Here is a 17210-nt window from a genome sequence, read left to right as displayed (position 1 = left end):
ATGTATTTTAGTGGCTCTTTTGTTATTGATCTACGCTTTCTTTTCATTCTCATTTTTGAAAGATAGTTTGATTCTGTTGGCTCCTAATTCCTCTTTGTGTGCTTGATCTTTGAGGGCTTGTTGGTTGATCTTCATCTATCTGTAGGAACCCAGAGCCTACACTGAGTATACTTTCCTGATTATGCTCTGCTGGAAGCCAGGGATGCGGGGGGAGGGGGGAGGAGGGGGGTTGCTGACCTTGGACCACTTTAGCTCCTCTCAAGGGTCCTAATTCACTAGGGGAGTCACAGATGAAGCTCTCCAACTCACTGCTGGTATCCCAACCTTAGTTGGGATGGACAACCGTCCTCAAGATAACCCAAACCTCCTGGCTTGTTATTTGGAGCTGTGACACCATCTCATTTGGGGTGACTGGAGTAGGAGGGTAGTCCTCAGAGATGTATTCTTCCAAGCCCAGGAACCTGTCTTACGCAGGCTGTCCTCAGTGTGCAATGGCAGGGTCTGACGGAGCACCTGGTGTGTCAAATAGCCAGAAACAGAAACTCTGTTCTTTCTTTTTTTCTGTATTATTACCGGAGAAAATGGCATGGACTTGAGGCAGTTTGACATTCACAGTGTCTAGAACTACCCAGATTTCCCCAACCAGTGTGAAGGGGTGTGGGCAAGGAAGGAAGAAAGAGAAACACAAAGCAAACCAAAAGAGAGGTGATGGCTCCTGAAGTTCTTTCTCTTGCCTGGTGGTCTCTGTGCTATGGTAAGTGTCTATCCCGTGAGGCTGTCTGACCCCATGTCTCTGCTTCCAGACACTCATCCAAGAGGAAGGATGGCCAGTGTCTTCTCTAAGCTGCTAACTGGCCGCAATGCTTCTCTGTTACTTGCTACCTTGGGCACCGGTGCCCTGACCACCGGCTACCTGGTGAACCAGCAGAACCTGTGTGCTGAGGCCCGGGGGCAGCACAGGCTGTTCCCACCAAGGTAAGTCCTTTGGATTTAAAAAAAACTCCAAGTGTCAGCCAGAAATATGCTTTCCCCTGCTGGAAACTGTCAGCAAGGGTCCCTCTTTTTGCTTTTGAGAATGATTAAATCAGACTAACAGTTTTAAGACTCACTAAGCACAGTGACCTGTGGTGAACTCAAGGAAGTACAGTGTCTTCATTCCTGCCCACAACTTGTGGTCTAGTTCAACAGCAATAATAGTAATAATTAACCTTTACTGAGCATCTTTGTGTGTTAAACGCTACATATGGAGTATCTACTTTATTCATCTTTGCATCCCTTTGTAATAAAGTGGAGGCTTAGAAAAATTAAACAGTGCCCAAGTTCATTCACACAGCTAGTGTGGCCGAGTGCAAATCCTATGACCCCGATTCTAGATCTATCCATCATCCACTGCTGTCCCACCTTCTGGAAAATGAGGCTCTAGTACTTATATGAAGCATCAGCTTTAAAGGACACCGCACAGGGAAAGTGGGGGAGTGGCATGAAGACGGACATGTTTTCTTGGCCCTTGGAACCTTGCCATGAATGAGACTATGCACACATGGCATAGAGCTGGCGTGCAGTGGTGACTTGAAGAGGCTCCGCGTGGGCAGGTATGGAGGAGAGACAAGGAAGACCCGATGTTTCGCTCAGAGACATTCACTGGCTCTTGTGGGAATCAGAATCTCTGAGGGAGTCATCATCACCCACCATGTACTTCAGTAATTCCTGAAGGCGATTCCTTGTGTTTGAGCCTGTGATAGTCCGGAATCCCCTATCTTCAACCAGTACACATCCTAGCAAGAGATTTTATTTCACATCATTTCTTTCTGTGTACTGTTCCAACAGATATGTACTGAATGCCTATTTCAGTAGCCAGGCACTGTTCTCAGCAACGCAGGAGTGTCTGCTGTCCCGGAGCTTGCGTCGTAGGTAGAGGACAAATTACTGAATGTTTATGTAGCTCCATTTGCATGTTTCTAACCTCTCTACCACAGACCGAAGGGACCAAAATGTGGCTGTTGTGTTTTAACAAAACTTTTGAGTTAAAAAAAAAAAAAAAAAAAAAAAAAGTTCACATAGGATTTCCACTTATTTTGTCATTTTCACTCTGCTCTTTTTTTTTTTTTTTTTTTTTTAGTATATGTGCTGCCGAAGCGAGCACTTCACTCTGCTCTTTACACGAACCTAAGGCAGAGTTCTGTGGGCTCCTGCAGCCGGCATCTTGGAATCCTTAAGCGGGGCCAGGTCCCTTTGTCTGGCTGTTCAGGGGACTGTGTTTTCCATTTTTTATCTGTCTTACTTCAGTCTTGACTCCTGGTTAAAGAGAGCCTGGGGGAATGATGGCCAGAAACAAAGCACTTTCCTAGGCCGCTTCCCTTAGGCGCTGCTCACTGAAAGCCTCTCTCGTCTGCGTGCAGTGCGGACTACCCTGATCTGCGCAAGCACAACAACTGTATGGCCGAGTGCCTCACCCCAGCCATCTACGCCAAGCTCCGCAACAAGGTGACCCCCAATGGCTACACCCTGGACCAGTGTATCCAGACTGGAGTGGACAACCCAGGCCATCCCTTCATAAAGACTGTGGGCATGGTGGCTGGTGACGAGGAATCCTATGAGGTAAAACTATTCGCTGCTGATTCGAAAGTGGGGGAGACGCTCTGGGTCCCAGAGTTCTCCTCTTCTCTGTGGGTTCCTGTTCTGCCTGCCCAGGAAAGGTCCCATAAAGGGCAGCCAGCATCAGCATAACAGCTGGAATGTTCTGGACCAGGAAGTCTGTAGCTTCCCAGGGACAAGGCTTCTTTTGCTGCCACTCTAGTATCCCACCCCTTGGAGGAATGAGTTGCATGACAGCGTGCTCAGAGACTGTCAAGGGGATGAACTGGTACAGAAAAAAAAATCTTGTAATTGGTGATGTACATTTACCAGTATAACATTGGGGAATCGTGTGTTTGTGGCTAGACTTTATTGAGGAAGGAGGATGGTCTCTGTCTTTAGTTTTGGAGTTACTGATTCCACAGCCACTGGAGTCTCGGCTATCGAGTTCACCAAGTCTCTCTGAGAAATCCCACCATCCCAGTGTCCTCATCCCTGAGGCAGAAGCGTAGAACGGCCTGCTGCTAGTGCAGCTCAGCCACCACGCAGCCCTCTTCACAGAGCAGCCTCTCTGTCGCAGCAAATTGCAGGGAGACTTCTTTGTGTCCTTCTGTTGCAGGGAGCTGAAGGCAGTCCCCTGGGAAAACAGCTATCAAGAGGAGGGAGGGCATCTTCCTAAATAAACCAGACAGGTAGCTCACTCACATACAGCACCGCACTACTCTGGGCTCCCAGAGTTTCAGACTGGAGCCGGCTCCCTGGACCTAGCATGCTTCCCCACCCCTGGCCTGCCCACTTCCCATAGTTCCCAAATGTGGCAGGAACCCTATTAGGACTTCTCTTAATGTTATTTTCTTAAAGGATATATCTGAAGTTTTTATTAAAAAAAAAAAAAAAAAAGAAAGAAAGAAAAAAAGATTTGGCACCAGATAGTTTGGGCTGGGGATGGACTTCATAGGGTGAGCGCTCCCAGATTTTCCCTGACTTTTGCTTGTAGTGCAGCTAGCTTTCCATGAATTTATTACGTTGCTTACACTCTAGAAACTGATCATCCCTTTGGACAACAAAACTGCTTGTGTCAGCTTCTTTGATCTCACAGAGGCAAGAACTTGAGGAAAACCCTCAAATTTTAAACACAAGATTTTCTTGCTTAGTCTCATGGCAGTGAGTTTGGCAGAATCACTGGGAGGTGGTATAAGCCTATTATTATTATTGATAACCATCAATCCACTCACACCCATTTCCTGCATGGTAGCCCTGAGAATTACAAAGGAGGGCATCAACTTTGGCCCTGAAGGTAGAAAGGGGTAAATGAAAGGAATGACCTTGCAATAGATGAACAAATTAAAGAGGAAACAGGTGCATCTTCCCTCCTGCAGGTGTTTGCTGACCTTTTTGATCCTGTCATCAAACTAAGGCACAATGGCTATGACCCCAGGGTGATGAAGCACCCCACAGATCTGGATGCATCCAAGGTAGGTTGCAGCCCTCTGTGTACTTTGCCGGGAAGCTGGCCTGCCAGAGCCTGAAGTGAGGAGCACCTGACAGGAGGGTGGTGTTGATCACTGAGAATTGTAAGCCTTTCCTAAAGGGTTTTTTTGTTTTGTTTTGTTTTGTTTTGTTTTAAATCCCAAAGCTAGTGCGGTAAAGGATTCCAGATGGCATTGCATAAAGTAGCTCTGCCCCTTGTGTATAAGGCTCCGCTCCCATAATTCCAAAATGTGCTCAGCATGTCCTGCACCGTGCCTGAGGGCCCCCTGTAGGGGACCCTGAAGGTCAGAGGGTTGGAACCCACAGTGGTTGTGGCAGGACGGTAGTCCGCAGCTGGCTGTGGTAACCCTGCGCTCTGCTTGGCAGATCACACAGGGGCAGTTTGATGAGCGCTACGTGTTGTCATCTCGGGTGCGTACAGGCCGCAGCATCCGCGGGCTGAGTCTGCCACCTGCCTGCACCCGGGCTGAGCGGAGGGAGGTAGAGAATGTGGCCATCACAGCCCTGGAGGGCCTCAAAGGGGACCTGGCAGGCCGCTACTACAAGCTGTCTGAGATGACGGAGCAGGACCAGCAACGGCTCATAGACGTGAGTGGCCCTTGAACCACCTGGCCCTGCCTGGGGTGGGGATGCACCCTGAGCTCTAGTTGGTACAGTGAGGCCTCACAGGAAGCCAGCTGGGACTTCATCTTGTTTAGTATAAGGAAGGAAGAGAAGGCCTTAAAACTGGAGATCAAGGGGCCCCTGGGTGGCTCAGTGGGTCGAGCATCTGACTTCTGCTCAGGTCATGATCTCATGGTTCATGGGCTCAAGCCTTGAGCTGGGCTTTGTGCTGACAGCTCAGAGCCTGGAGGCTGCTTCAGGTTCTATGTCTCCCTCTCTCTCTGCCCCTCCCCTGTACCCGCTTTGTCTCTCTCCCCCAAAAATAAACAGACATTAAAAAAAATAAAAAATAAACTGGAGACAAAGCCACAAAAGTAGTCTGTGGTTACAATCTGCAGAGAAAACTCCAATAAGGAATGGTGGGTTGGGGAGCCATGGGTGGGGGTTAATAGAGGATCGCCTTGCTTGTTGATAAATAGGAACAATTAAGTGTGGAAATCCTGTGTGTACCTGGAGGATGGTCTCCATTGACACACCCAAATAAAGTCCTGGAAAGTAAGAAAATCTGGAAAGGAAATTAGCCCTGACTCCCATTGGAGCCAGATCTGAGATTCCTGCCGCCTCCATGAGTCCTCTAAAGCTTCACTCTAACACTGGGGAAGACAAAACCCAAGTCCTTATTTTCCCTTATTTTTTTTTAGCACAGCTGAAAAAGGATGGCAATTTCAAAAGTAACTTTTTTTAAAGTCTATTTACTGAGTGAGTGCGGTGGGGGGAACATGAGCCAGGGAGGTGCAGAGAGAGGGAGAGAGAGAGAATCCCAAGCGGACAGTGCAGAGCCTGATGCAGGGTTCAATCCCATGAATCATGAGATGATGACCTGAGCCAAAATCAAGAGTCAGACACTCAACTAGACCGAGCCATCCAGGTGCCCTTCAAGAGTAACTTTTAATTAAACTCTAAGGAAAAGCAGAAACCAGTATCTGCCATTTCAGGACATGCAATGCCACAAAATAAGTCCCACCGCCAAACCAGATGAACTAGCGTGCTTGTCTCTACAGACCACAGTCTCTTGGTCTCTGTAGCCATCAGGCCAACCCTCTGCTTGCTCTGTTAAGACAAGCCCAACTCTGCCTCAAGTAGCCACTTGAGGTTTCCAGCATCAGGTCACCAAGCCTGTTCTAATGTCTCCTACCCCTTTCACTCACAGATTATAAAGGGATTTCCCTCTCCATATTGTCTTTATTTCTTACTTCAATGTAATCATATTTGAATATTCATGTTCTTACTGTATACACACACTAAGAAAAATGCCAGTCTCTTGACACTGATTTTGATATGAAGAGTAGTATACTGTTGTTAAAGGCACAAACTTGGAAGTCCTACAGGTCAAGTTTGAATCTAGGCTCTGTCACTTCCTAGCTGCCTAATAGTAGGTAGGTTGTTTTTTTACTCTGAATCAGTTTTCCTCACTCATAAAATGATTATACTTGCCTCATAGTGTTGTGAGGATTGAAGAAAATTAAAAGCATATTAATTAATATGCAAGCACAGACTTGCACATAGTGACCACTAAATCAATGATACCTATTTTTATTTACAAATTATTTTACATCTCTAATACTTTGTAGTAGAAGGAATGACAATAAAAGAACCAGGAATGCCAGACACATAGAGAGAATGGTGGCTGTGGGTAACAGACTTTTCAAGATAGTGTCCCTCACTCATGGCCTACTCTGTCAGGGCATAGCATTGGTGCTGGTGGGTAAACATAATCTATAGTGATTAAGTATTTCTGTCTGGGCTAAGCTAATGGTTTTCGGCCTTAGCTGTACACTAGAACCATCTGACGAGCTTTTAAAAATCCCACTGTTCAGGCCGCACCCCATAACAATTAAGACAGTCTCTGGGGGAGGGCAGGAACTGGGTATTAGTATTTTTTACAAAGCACCCAGATTATTCCAGTGGACAGCCAAGCCTGAGAACCACTGCCTGACAGACCTCAACCAAGTTGAAATTTGGCCGCGTAGCACTTGTCCTTGTGTCTGATCTCATCAATTTCTCCTTTCTGCTTTGTCCCTTTTGGCCTGCAGGACCACTTTCTATTTGATAAGCCAGTATCCCCTTTATTAACATGTGCTGGGATGGCCCGTGACTGGCCAGATGCCAGGGGAATCTGGTATGGACATAGCATTTTCACATTTGCAATGTGTGCAGAGGATTTCCTTCAGATCACCTGCTTGTCCTAACCTGCAGTTGACAGCATGCCTGGCTTGAGCTAAATGAAGAGAGTCTTTAGAAATTGTGTCTCTGTATAATACCAAAGTATTGTAATGTTTCTAACATGTGTAAGAATGTATGCTGGTTTATATGAATTATGCATGAGAAAAAGACTATTTTTAAGAAAAATTAGCTTCCTATTATTTGACCTCACAGAGAATCTGTTTCATGACATTAAAACAAAAGAGCAGAAAATGAAATATATTGAGGATTTAAGCAAAACCCTACAAGGAAGAATGGATATCGAGTATACACGTATTTTATCTTGGCCAACAGTCCTCAGTCCACTTTGATTCCTGTACTTTGGTAGGTTGTTATGATACTACCCAAAGGAGCGAAGTGTTCATGAGCACTTGCTCAGTGTGTGGGGACAGTAAGAATCTATGCAGCAAACATATGTGAAATCTTCTATACCCCAAACATCTTGGGCTGTAGATAAAAAAAAAAAAAATTAAGCAGCACAAGATTTTGGTTGAACTTATTAGGAGAATTAGTGTCAAAACCAAACGTTATTCATATTTGAATTATTGTCATCCATTATAATCTTGTTGGGCAAAAATATATCTTTAAGGGTTAGAGTTGGTCTTATTCTTCATTATGTCAAGGTAACATCATTTTGTACTACTTGTTCAGGCACAGTGGAAGAATTAGGGCCTTCTAGGAAATGAGGAAGGTGAAATGAAGCAATCAAGCTACAGAAGTAAAGGGAATTTTCATGTGTTGAAACAAATGTAGTTAATGTGCAACACCATATTTCTCTCTTCATTAGGCATAATTATGACAAGACATTTCTCATCTGGATTAATGAGGAAGACCATACCAGGGTAATCTCTATGGAAAAAGGAGGCAATATGAAAAGAGTATTTGAACGATTCTGTCGTGGACTAAAAGAAGTAAGATGTTATCAGAGATTTCTGAATATTCATTAAAATAAAATCACATTTTCATTCTTGAAAGAAGACACTATGATGAATTCCAAAATGGGGCTAATATTTTCTAGGAATTATGGCACTCTTTGGGGGTAGGATTACCGGCTAGTGCTTCAAAAAATAGGTGACTGTTTTTTTGTTACTAGTAAGTTCCTATGCTTCCCTCCCCAGTCCAGCATGTTTTAGGGAAAAGTCTGTGGATCTTAATTATTTTCCAATTTCTTTAACAGTGTTCTTGTCTATTCTAAGCATAGAGACAGTATAGGATGTAACTATGTTCATAAGTAAACTGACCACAACCTTACCTGCTGAGAAATCCTATATTCTCCTATTCTCACATGAAAAATAGTAACAGCAACTGACATTTATTGAATATTTAGTTTGTGCTAGATACTGTATTCAATGCTTTACATGGTCATCTAATTTAATTCGATTGGACCATTTTAATATTTTAATATTTTAAATAGTATTTAAATACTATTAATATTTTAATACTATTTTAATAATAGTAATATCATTTTCTATTAAGGAAGTAATACAAATTTACGTAAATTTCATTCATGGCAAACATACAGTACACAAGTCTCTTCCTGGTGTTTGGGATGTAGTGAGTAGATGGATATTTAAGAGTTCCATTTGTTCATTGTTGTAGGTAGAACGCCTAATCCAAGAGCGAGGCTGGGAATTCATGTGGAATGAGCGACTAGGCTACATCCTGACCTGCCCTTCAAACCTTGGCACAGGATTACGGGCTGGTGTCCATGTTAGGATCCCCAAGCTCAGCAAGGTAATGTCATGTAGCCAATAGCCCTGTTGTGTTCCGTCAGGATAAGCTCAGGCATGCCTTCTTTGTGGAGGAAGAAATGGTCACTGATCATTCCTTAACCGTTACTTTCTGCACCTACAATAGAAAATAACAACAAAAGGTTAAGTTTACTTCTAAAGACACTTGTATCAGTTAGGACCAAAGGTTAAATGCTGTAAGAAAGAGATGTGGCTTCAAGAACACAGAGTTTAAATTCTCCTTCATGTTACAAGTCAGGATGGGCAGGCAGGCTGCTCTGCCCAGCCCCTTGGAGTTCCTTCCATCTCTGTCTCTCCTGGTATAGGGGTTTTCACACTTGACCCTGCAGACTCAAGGCTGGAGACTTGTAAAAACAGATAGCTTGGCTCACATGCAATATTTGCATTTTTAATAAGTTTCCAGGTGATGCTATGCTGCTGGTCAGGGAACAGTACCTTGAGGACCACTGTCTTAGTGTCCCCTTTGCATGGTCACAGTCAGGCTCATGTTCCAGCTTGTGCAAAGGGGAGAGAGGATGTGTGTCCATGTAAAGATTTAAAGTCTAGGCCTAGAAGTGTGCACATCACTTGTGTTCATTCCGCTAGTAAGAACTTAGCTAGTGGTTATTTCCTCAGCTCCATGTGTGTATTAGTAAGAAAAAGGATTCTGGTAGGCAAATACTACTAGCAAAACACATACTTTAAAACAATTTAAGAAAATGAGCTTCGTACCAAAAACAGAATGAAAATTATTCCAGTGTTAAGAAAGTTATTTGATGTGATTTAACTTCATGATTTTAATTATACAGTGAAAACTATTATACAGATGAATAATCAACTCACCAAACCTGGCATCCAAATGTCAGAAGTGATACAGAAGTTAGTAACAGCTCTGCTACCTTCTGCGTGACTTTGATTAAGTTAATTCCTTTGAGCCTTGGTTTCCTCATCTGTGAAATGAGAATTAAAGCAATACCTACTTCATGGTATAAAGGTTTTAGCATAGTGGCCTGGCACATAGTAAGTATGAGCTTAATAAATACTGTTACTGTCTCTTACAGTACATCTTTTCTAAATGAATGTGCCAATGCTGGTGAATTTGTTGTGCTTCTTATGACACTCAGTATTGTCCCCTGTCCCAGGATCCACGCTTTTCCAAGATCCTGGAAAACCTAAGGCTCCAGAAACGTGGCACAGGTGGTGTGGACACGGCAGCAGTGGCAGATGTTTATGATATTTCCAACATAGATCGAATTGGTCGATCAGAGGTAACTAACATCTCTCTCACTTTCCAAACACAAGCTAAAAGTATTAGCCCAAGAGAAAAAGGGAATAGAGAAGTAGCCTAAAGAGCCTCGCCTTATTCACTAAAGGGCCTTGTCCTGAGTCCTGTTAGTGTTTCATTCCATAGTACCGTTCCTACATGGGAAGTAACTGCATAAAGGTAAGCACAGCATAAGCTGAGAATGTATAGGCGAGTAAAGGAGTTCACGGTGGGACTGTTGTCAGTCCCTCACCCGAGAGGTATTCCAGCAATCTTTCAGCATTAGGAGCTCAGTTATGCAAAAGGATGGTGGTATTTTATCACTGTCATATCACGGAACATGTATACTCTCTGAGGGTGGTAAAATAGTGGAATTTTCTTTTGATTCTGAACTTACTTTGGTGAAGGCCACATGCTGCATTTTTATATCCTTGATAGTTTCTAAAATTTTATTTTTGGGGGCTAAAGATGGCAAATAATGTATACACTAGGTACATACAAGATTGTGCTCATAAAGTAAGATTCTGTGTATACATAGGATGAACAGCATTCATAAACTGTAGGTAGGCCGGGAGTGATACAGGAGACGAAGCATAAAGAACACACTTAGATAACATGCAGCTAAATCCTGATCCCCGTAAGTCATACCAATTTATCTGGATATAGTCCTATTGAATGTATTATGCCCATTATTAATTTAAAAGTCTCTTCCTCTTATAACATACAAATCTTAATAACTTATTGGCTGGTTATTAAATCTTTGCATTATTGATGCTCTTTCTTCTTCCTTGCCAGCTTTCAAATATTTCATTGCCTATTGGTATCCCTACCAAAAAACTGAGAAAAGGGAAGGAGGAAACACTCAAAACAAATCACCTTATGTGCTCCCACTCTGGTAAAGTACTTGAGGAAGAAGGAGCTATAAATAAATACAGCTTCTGAAATTTACTGAGTAATGTATAGTGTAGTGAATAAAGAAGATCTGGAGCCTAGGCCTATCTGCTTCTAATATTAACTAGATTTTTATTACTGGAAAGCAAGGCAGTCACCACCTAGAAACATTTTTTTTAAGTCTATAAGTTAATAGGTGACCATTATAAAAGCTAGAAAAATGCCAAAAACATTTTAAAATAACACTACTTATTTAACTTAACACTAAGAAAACCATTGTGAACATTATTCTGTATTGTCTTCCATTTTTTAAATGATGGTTTTATGTAAAATTTATTTTTTGTATACTTTTATTCATATGAACAAATTTATTCATGAGTTTACAGCTGTTATTTAGGAAAACCGTGATTCTCCTTAATGTATCAGGTAAATCACCTTGCTCCAGATGAGTCTGGACCTCATTTTTCTTTTGCTGCATCCATTGAACTTCACTTTTTTCCTGAGTACTGTGGAATCTGGTCATTTTGGGTTTTTTATTATTATTGAAGTATAGTTAACACACAATGTTGCATTAGTTTCAGGTGTACATCTTATTTGACAACTCCTTGTGCTATGCTATCCTCACCACAAATGTAGATATCATCTGTCAGCATAAAGTGCTATTATAATAACACTATATTCTCTTTCATCCTGTCACTTACTCATTCTATAATTGGAAGCCTATACCTCCCACTTCCCTTCACCCATTTTGCCTCTGGCAACCACTAGTTCTCTGTATTTATGGGCCTATTTCTGGTGTGTGTGTGTGTGTGTGTGTGTGATTTTAGATTACACATATAAGTAAAATGATATATTTGTCTTCCTCTGATTTTTTCACTTATAATGCCCTCTAGGTCCATCCATATTGTCACAGATGGCAAGATCTCAGTCTTTTTTATGGCTGAGTAATATTCTATTGTATGTATGTGCGTATGTATATATACATATATCACATCTTTCTCTGTTCATCTATCAATGGACACTTAGGTTGCCTCCATATCTTGGCTATTGTAAATAATCCTGCAAAAAATGTAGGGGTGGATATAATTTTTCAAATTAGTGTTTTTTGTTTGGGTAAATACCAGTAATGGAATTACTGGATCATATGGTGTTTCTATTTTTTTTAATGATTATTTTTGAGAGAGAAAGAACGCAAGTGGGGGAGAGGTGAGAGAGAGAGAGAGAGAGAGAGAGACAGACAGACAGACAGGGTCTGAAGCAGGCCCTGCACTGTCAGTGCAAAGCCTGACAGCAGCTTGAACCCATGAACTGTGAGATCATCACCTGAGCTGAAGTCAGATGCTCAACCGAGGTGCCCCTGGTGTTTTTTTTTCTCTTCTTTTCTTTTTTTAAATGTTTATTTATTTTTGAGACAGAGAGAGACAGAGCATGAATGGGGGAGGGGCAGAGAGAGAGGGAGACACAGAATCGGAAGCAGGCTCCAGGCTCTGAGCTGTCAGCACAGAGCCTGACGTGGGGCTCGAACTCAAGGACCATGAGATTGTGACCTGAGCCGAAGTCGGATGCTTAACCCACTGAGCCACCCAGGCGCCCGTCTTCTTTTTTCTTTTCTTTTCTTTTCTTTTCTTTTCTTTTCTTTTCTTTTCTTTTCTTTTCTTTCCTTCCTTCCTTCCTTCCTTCCTTCCTTCCTTCCTTCCTTCCTTCCTTCCGTGTATGTGTGTCTGTGTGTGTGTGTATTTCCATTTTTAATGTTATAAGGAACCTCCAAACTATTTTCTACAGTGGCTGCACCAGTTTACATTGCCACCAACAGTGCATGAGGGCTTCTTTTCCTCTGAAATCCTCAACAACATTTGTCATTTCTTGTCTTCATGATGCTGGCTATTCTGACAGATATACCGTATGATTGTGTCGTTTTGGTTTCCATTTGCATTTCCCTGCTACTTGTGATGTGGAGCATCTTTTCATGTGTCTCGTTGCCACCTGTATGTCATGCTGGGGAAAATGTCTATTCAGGTGCTCTGCCCATCTTTTAATCTGATTTGTTGTTTCATTATTTTAGCATAGTCTCAGAGATTTGTTACTGCTTTTGTTTTATCTGCCAGAGGAGACCTATCCATGGATCTATTGCTGAGGCCAGTGTCCAAGGATTTACTGCTTAGGTTTTCTCTTAGGAGTTTTATGGTTCCATCCGTCACATTTGGGTCTTTAATCCATCTTGAGTTTATCTTTGCATATGGTGTAATAAAGTGGTACAGTTTCATTCTTTTGCATCCAGCAAATTTCTCCAGCACCATTTATTGACGATCTTTCCCCGTTGTATACTCTTGTCTCCTTTGTCTTTAGATTTATTGTAGTAAATCTAGTAGTTATATATAAAATTTATTGTCAAATTGGTTTCCACACAACACCCAGTGTTCATCCCAACAGGTGCCCTCCTCAGTGCCCATCACCCACTTTCCCTTCTCCCCCACTCCCCATCAACCCTCAGTTCTCAGTTTTTAAGAGTCTCTTACGGTTTGCCTCCTTCCCTCTCTGTAACTTTTTTTTTCCCCCTTCCTCTCCCCCATGGTCTTCTGTTGAGTTTCTCAGGATCCACATATGAGTGAAAACATATGGTATCTGTGTTTCTCTGCCTGACTTATTTCACTTACCATAATACCCTCCAGGTCCATCCATGTTGCTGCAAATGGCCAGATTTCATTCTTTCTCACTGCCAAGTACTATTTCATTGTATATATAAACCACATCTTTATCCATTCATCAGATGATGGACATTTAGGCTCTTTCCATAATTTGGCTATTGTTGAGAGTGCTGCTATAAACATTGGGGTACAAGTGCCCCTATGCATCAGTACTCCTGTATCCCTTGGGTAAATTCCTAGCAGTGCTACTGCTGGGTCATAGGGTAGATCTATTTTTAATTTTTTGAGGAACCTCCACAGTTTTCCAGAGCAGCTGCACCAGTTTGCATTCCCATCAACAGTGCAAGAGGGTTCCCGTTTCTCCACATCCTCTTCATTTCTGAGCACTTTGTCTTGTTCCATGAATCTATGTGTCTCTTTTTATGCTGGCACCATACTGTTATGATGACTATAGCCTTGCAGTACATCTTGAAATTTGCAATTGTGATACCTGTAGCTTTGTTCTTCTCTCTCAAGGCTGCCTTGGCTGTTCAAGGTCTTTTTTGCCTTCATGGAAATTTGTAGATTATTTATTCTCGTTTAGTGGGAAATTCTAGTGGTGCTTTGGTAGGGATTCCATTGATCTATATACAGTGTGATTTGGGCAGTATGGAAATTCCAATGATATTCATTCTTCCAGTCCATGTGCATGGCATACCTTTCCTTTTGTGTAATCTTCAAATTTCATCAGTGTCTTCTAGTTTGCAGAGGATAGGTCTTTCACCTCCTTGGTTAGATTTATTCCTAGATATTATATTCTTTTTGGTGCAATTTTAAGTGGCATTGTTCTCTTAATTTCTTTCTGCTACTTTGTTATTGTATAAAATACAAGATTTCTGTATATTAATATTATATTGGGCAACTTTACTGAATTCACTTAATCTAGTAGTTTTATGATGGAGTTTCTATGGTTTCCTATGTACAGTACTATGCCACCTGCAAGCAAGTAGTGCCAGCTTTACTTCTTCCTTACCAATTTGGATTTTTTTTTTCTTGTCTGATTTCTGTGACTAGGTGCAGTACAGTATTATGTTAAATAAAAGTACTTCAAGTAGGCATCCTCGTCTTTTTCCTGATCTTTGAGGAAGAACTCTGTTTTTTCACCACTGAGTATGAAGATGATGTTTTTCTGTGGGTTTGTCATATAGGGCCTTTATTATGTTGAGGTCTGTTTTCCCTGAACTCACTTTGGTGAGTTTTTATTGTGAATGGATATGGTATTTTGTTAGATGCTTTGGTTTGCTTAGGGTGTTTATCCTCATTTTATTAATGTGTTATATACCATTATAATGTGTTATATATCAGGTTGATTTATGGATATTTATTCAATCTTGCATCCCTAGAATAAATCCCACTTGATCATGGTGAATCGTCTTTTGAATGTACTGTTGAATGTGGTTTGCTAGTATTTTGTTGAGTATCTTTGCATCTATGTTCATTAGTGATACTGGCCTGTAGGTTTCTTGTGATTTCGTCTGGTTTTGGTGTTAGGGTAATGCTGGCCTCATAGAATGTATTGTGATGGTTTTCTTCCTCTTCTGTTTTTTGGTATAGACTCTTCTTTAAATGTTTGGTAGAGTTTGCCTGTGAACCCATCTGGTCCAGGAACTTTGACAGTTTTTGGTTACCTGCTCAACTTTGTTACTAGTAATTAGTCTGTTCAAATTTTTTATTTCTTCATGGTTCACTTTTGGAAGATTATATGTTTTTAGGAATTTATGTACTTCTTCAAAGTTATCCAATTTGTTGGCATATAATTTTTCATGGTAGTTTCGTAAAATCCTTTGTATTTCTATGGTGTCAATTGTTACTTCTTTTTGATTTCTGATTTTATTTGGATCCTCTATTTTTCTTTGATGATTCTGGCTTATGATTTATCAATTTTTAAATCTTTAAGGAGGTAGTTCTTGGTTTCATTGCTTTTTAAATTTTTTTTTCTTGTTTTTAAGTCTCTTTTTCCTGCTCTGGTCTTTACGATTTTCTTCCTTCTACTCACTTTGGGTTTTGTTTGTTGTTCTTCCCTTACATATAAGGTTAGATCATTTACTTGATATTTTTTATATTACTTTAAGTTAGATTTGTATTGCTATAAACTTCCCTCTTTGGGACACAGTGAAAGCAGTCTGAGATTTTTGACCCAGAGTTTTCATTTTCACTTGTATTCATATATTTTTTAATTTCCTCAATTTCTTTGTTGAGGAACATTGGTTGTTTAATAGCATGTTGTTTAACCTGCACTTGTGTTTTTTCTAGTTTTCTTGTAACTGATTTCTAGTTTCATACTGTTGTGGTTTGAAGAGGTGCTTGATAGGATTTCAGTCTTTTTAAATTTACAGAGACTTGTTTCGTGGCCTAACGTGTTATCTATCCTAGAGAATGTTCTATGTGCACTTGAAAAGAATGTGTATTCTGGTTTTGGATGGAATGGGTCCATCTGGTCTGATATATTGTTCAAAGCCACTATTTCCTTATTGATTTTATGCCTGGATGATCTGTCCATGGATCTGAGTGGGGTGTTAAAGTCCCTTATTATTGCATTATCATCAATTTCTACATTTATGTCTGCTAATATTCACTTTATTTAGGAACGGTGATGTTTGGTGCACAAATATTTACAGTTGGTATATCCTGTTGGACTGATCCTTAGAACATTACATAATGTCCTTTGTCTTTTGTTTAGTCTTTGTTTCAAAGTCTGTTTTGTCTGATGGAAGTATCACTGCCTGGTTTTTTTTTTTGTTTTGTTTTGTTTTGTTTTTTTGGCTTCCATTTATATGGAATATCTTTTTTTTCTGCCCTTTCACTTTTATTTTGTATGTGTCTTTATGTCTGAAGGGAGTCTTGTTTTTTATCCATTCCACCACCTACTGTCCTTTAAGTGGTATAAATGCTCCAATCAAAGTAATTATTGATAGATATGTACTTACTGCCATTTTGTCAACTATTTTCTGGTAGTTTGGTAGTTCTTACCTGTTCCTTTCTTCTTCTCTTGCTCTTTCCTCAAGATTGATGACTTTCTTGTGTGTGTGTGTGTGTCCATCTATCTCTTACAGGTTTCTGGTTTGTGGTTACCATGAAGTTCCTATGTAACATTCTAAGTACATAGGAGACTATTAAATTGATGGCCACAGAAGTTCGAACACATTCTAAAAGAACTTGATTTATACTGCCCCCTTTGTGTTAATGTAACATAGACATAAAACATTTTATTTTGTGTATCCCCTTAGTTTTCTAAATATATAATTGATTTTGTTACTTTTGTCATAAAACTTTCATACCTGCTTTATAAGTGACTGCTCTACTGCATTTATTCCATGTTTACTTTAATTCATGACATTTTTTCCTTCCTAATTTTCTTGTAATTATGGCCTTTTACCCTTTAAGAAATCCTTTGAACATTTCTTGTAAGGCCAGTTTAGTGGTGATGAACTCCTTTAACTTTTGTTTGGGAAACACTCTCTCTTCAAATCTGAATGATAACCTTGCTGGATAAAGTATTTCTTGTTGGAGATTTTTCCTGTCATACTTTGAATATATTAATGCCATACTCTTTTGGCCTGCAAAGTTTCTGCTGAAAAATCGGTTGAAAGCCTTATGGGGTTTCCCTTATACATAACAGGTTGTATCTCTGGTTATGCATCATGCATCATGGTTGTGGTATGGACGTCCATCTTAATGGAAACTATCTATGGTTCATCTTAATGGGAACTA

General features: G+C 40.8%; 1 protein-coding gene and 1 long non-coding RNA gene across 2 annotated transcripts in view; one reads left to right on the top strand and one right to left on the bottom strand.

Moving 5' to 3' along the window:
* The window catches only part of CKMT2 (creatine kinase, mitochondrial 2), a 36619-nt gene that overhangs the window by 16461 nt on the left and 2948 nt on the right, over positions 1–17210 (top strand). The window contains exons 2-9 of the mRNA XM_019462870.2: positions 804–975; positions 2400–2598; positions 3954–4049; positions 4432–4653; positions 6762–6847; positions 7718–7841; positions 8530–8664; positions 9803–9928. Coding sequence (XP_019318415.2) covers positions 824–975; positions 2400–2598; positions 3954–4049; positions 4432–4653; positions 6762–6847; positions 7718–7841; positions 8530–8664; positions 9803–9928 — 1140 coding nt within the window. The 5' untranslated portion in view covers positions 804–823. The remainder of the gene's footprint in view (positions 1–803; positions 976–2399; positions 2599–3953; positions 4050–4431; positions 4654–6761; positions 6848–7717; positions 7842–8529; positions 8665–9802; positions 9929–17210) is intronic.
* LOC109274917 (uncharacterized) overlaps positions 5598–17210 on the bottom strand; it is a 39787-nt gene continuing 28174 nt past the window's right edge. The window contains exon 3 of the long non-coding RNA XR_002083909.2: positions 5598–8778. This is a non-coding gene — a long non-coding RNA (uncharacterized LOC109274917). The remainder of the gene's footprint in view (positions 8779–17210) is intronic.

Source organism: Panthera pardus, unplaced genomic scaffold (assembly GCF_024362965.1).
Source record: "Panthera pardus isolate Hobbes unplaced genomic scaffold, ASM2436296v1 HiC_scaffold_2, whole genome shotgun sequence".
Taxonomy (NCBI): domain Eukaryota; kingdom Metazoa; phylum Chordata; class Mammalia; order Carnivora; family Felidae; genus Panthera; species Panthera pardus.
The sequence above is the reverse complement of the archived record's forward strand: the minus strand, read 5'-3'. Positions and strand labels throughout refer to the sequence as shown.